This window comes from Gavialis gangeticus, unplaced genomic scaffold (genome assembly GCF_001723915.1).
Source record: "Gavialis gangeticus isolate Ggan-Ray unplaced genomic scaffold, GavGan_comp1, whole genome shotgun sequence".
NCBI classification, from domain to species: domain Eukaryota; kingdom Metazoa; phylum Chordata; order Crocodylia; family Gavialidae; genus Gavialis; species Gavialis gangeticus.
This window is the reverse complement of record NW_017729018.1, coordinates 6,317,424-6,319,702: the sequence shown is the minus strand read 5'-3', so window position 1 is coordinate 6,319,702 and position 2,279 is coordinate 6,317,424. Positions and strand designations below refer to the sequence as shown.

At 50.6% G+C, this 2,279-nt stretch overlaps 1 protein-coding gene across 3 annotated transcripts in view; it reads left to right on the top strand.

The window, feature by feature from the left end:
• Positions 1-1,536, top strand: part of BTBD2 (BTB domain containing 2) — a 31,951-nt gene extending 30,415 nt beyond the window's left edge. For all 3 annotated transcript variants that reach the window (XM_019513315.1, XM_019513314.1, XM_019513313.1), the window contains one exon: positions 1,232-1,536. In XM_019513315.1, the coding sequence (XP_019368860.1) occupies positions 1,232-1,393 (162 nt within the window). In that variant the 3' untranslated portion in view covers positions 1,394-1,536. The remainder of the gene's footprint in view (positions 1-1,231) is intronic.
• Positions 1,537-2,279: the final 743 nt, after the last annotated feature.

The following is a 2,279-nucleotide window of genomic DNA, read 5'->3' as shown; positions in this document are numbered from 1 at the left end:
GTGCCTGGTAAAGCTGGTTAGTAAATGGATTCTGCAAAGTTTGCTAGGCAAGTGCGGCTTGCTGCCTTAGTGCTGAAGCAGCGGTGTCTTCCTGATGAGACTAGGAAGGGTTTCTGAATTTTCTAAACCACAAAACAGCTGGTTCCTGTCTGTACTGGTTGAGAAAGTAGCATCGGTGCCTCACTGTCAATAATGGGGTCAGTGTCTAGGGCAGAGGTTGCCACAAGTGGCTTGGGCAGCTGGTGCGTGTGTGCAGGTGAGCTTGGGTGCTCAGTAAGGGAAGGCAGAGCACAGAGGAGTGGAGCAGGGCAGGAGGTTGCTACAAGAAGAGGTGTTGGTTGTTACCACCAAGAGCTGTTTAAACTTCCCCTGGTCCTGCAGCCTCTGTTGAATTCAGGGCTTTGGATCCTCACCTGCCATATAAAACAGTGGTGTTGGGGGTGGGGGGCTGGGACAGGGCAGAGTTAACCTTGTCCTTGATGGTGACACCCCTGTTGCAGCAGCTTTTTACCCCAATTCATGTTGTGGCCAGAGGCTCAAGCCCCCTGCCTCCAATCTGGCGTCCCACAGCACAAACTGTCAGGCGTGCCTCTGGGAAGCAGGGGTCGGAGTGGCACTTGGGGAGGGGGTGGGGCTTAGCTTACAGCGTGCTGCCTGCCCAGAGACCTGGCCACCGCTGGCTCAGTAGATGAGCTCGCTGTCCTGGTTACAAACTACTTGTAATGACGGTGCCGTCTTCATCCTCCCTTGAGTCTTGTGACAAACTTAAGTTTTCCAAGACAAATTGAGGAAGCACCTGTCTGTTTTCTAAGACCCGGGGGTCCTGATCACAGTCTGGCGTTCATGGAGGTGTGTTTTTTGTCCTGCTCAAAGCACTGACATGATCCTGCCCTGTAGTTTAGGCTATTGAACAAGCAAGAGCACAGTGTATGCTAATCAGAAAGGGTTGTGCATAGTTGTCTCCTGGAGCCTGCCCTATTGAAGGGGAATGTAGAGTTTAAGTGAGCTGTTCCTTGGACTGTAGAAAATGACATCCCCTAAAATACCTGAGACTTGGTAGGCAGGGCAGCACTGAGCCCCTTTGGGTCCTGTGCTTCAGAGGGTGGAAGGGTGCGTGGTCAGGGTCTCGGTTCACAGTCTCACTGTGCGAGTAAGCTGCGTGGTTATCCTCCACCGGCTGCATTCCCCATCTTACTCACCCGTTTCCCCTTGCTTTTGGTGACTCTTGCAGGGTCCAGATTCCCACTATGGAACCAAAGGACTGCGCAAAGTGATTCACGAATCGCCAACGACGGGAGCCAAAACCTGCTTTACTTTCTGTTATGCGGCTGGGAACAACAATGGCACTTCTGTGGAGGATGGACAGATCCCAGAAATCATCTTCTACACATAGTGCAGCTGTTGGAAAGGGCTCGGGATGGCCTTTTTTTGTTTCCCCCCCCACATAACCTTCCCACCAAAATCTCTGGCTGAGTTCGACCCTGCCAATGGGAGCCATACTAGCCAAAGGTCTCAGTAAAACCCTTTTAAAGCTCATGTTTTGCCTTGTGCTCGTGACGCTGCTGCTGCCACGTACAGACTTGCTGGGTCACCAGTCTCATTTGTAGATTGCCTGTGGCTAGGAACTCTTCTCATTTTACCGATGATCCATCTAATGTCATGGGTTGTTTTTTTTTTTTTTTTTTTAATTGTAATGAATGTAGATGCTTTTATATCAGAAGCATGGAAACAAGTGGCTCTGGGTGTGGCTCAATTCCCAGTGAGGAGACAATCCTACGAAAAACCCAAAGGGTCACTGATTCCCCACCCAGCCCCCCCCTTTTTTTTTTTTCCTTTTGCCCAACTCTGCCTTCTGGGGGTAGGGTTTGCTGTGTTGCTCCCATAGTACTGTGTGGACAGCGTGGTCGCCCATGACACGCAGCCCACCAGAACGGGGCTGGCATGTTTATGCCGTTAGCGAGAGCATAAGGGAATTGAGACTTCCCTGTTTCAGCACTACAAGGCCTTGCGGGCGACCTCGAACCGGAGTTGTACGCTCCAAGGAAACCACTTCTGCAGGGTCCACAGCATTTCCATGCTCTTCTCACTAACTTTGAGACAATCTTTTACTTTAGGCGGTTGGTGGAAGCGAACTGAAACCCCCTGTGGATAGATGGCCATGTACGCTTGGAGAGGACCAGATTGGCTTTCAGTAGAGCTCCGTTGTTACCTACATGAAGGCTCCCCTGCTCTGTCATGGTGGTGCTCTTTTTTTTTTTTTTTTTTTGTTTTTTCTTTTT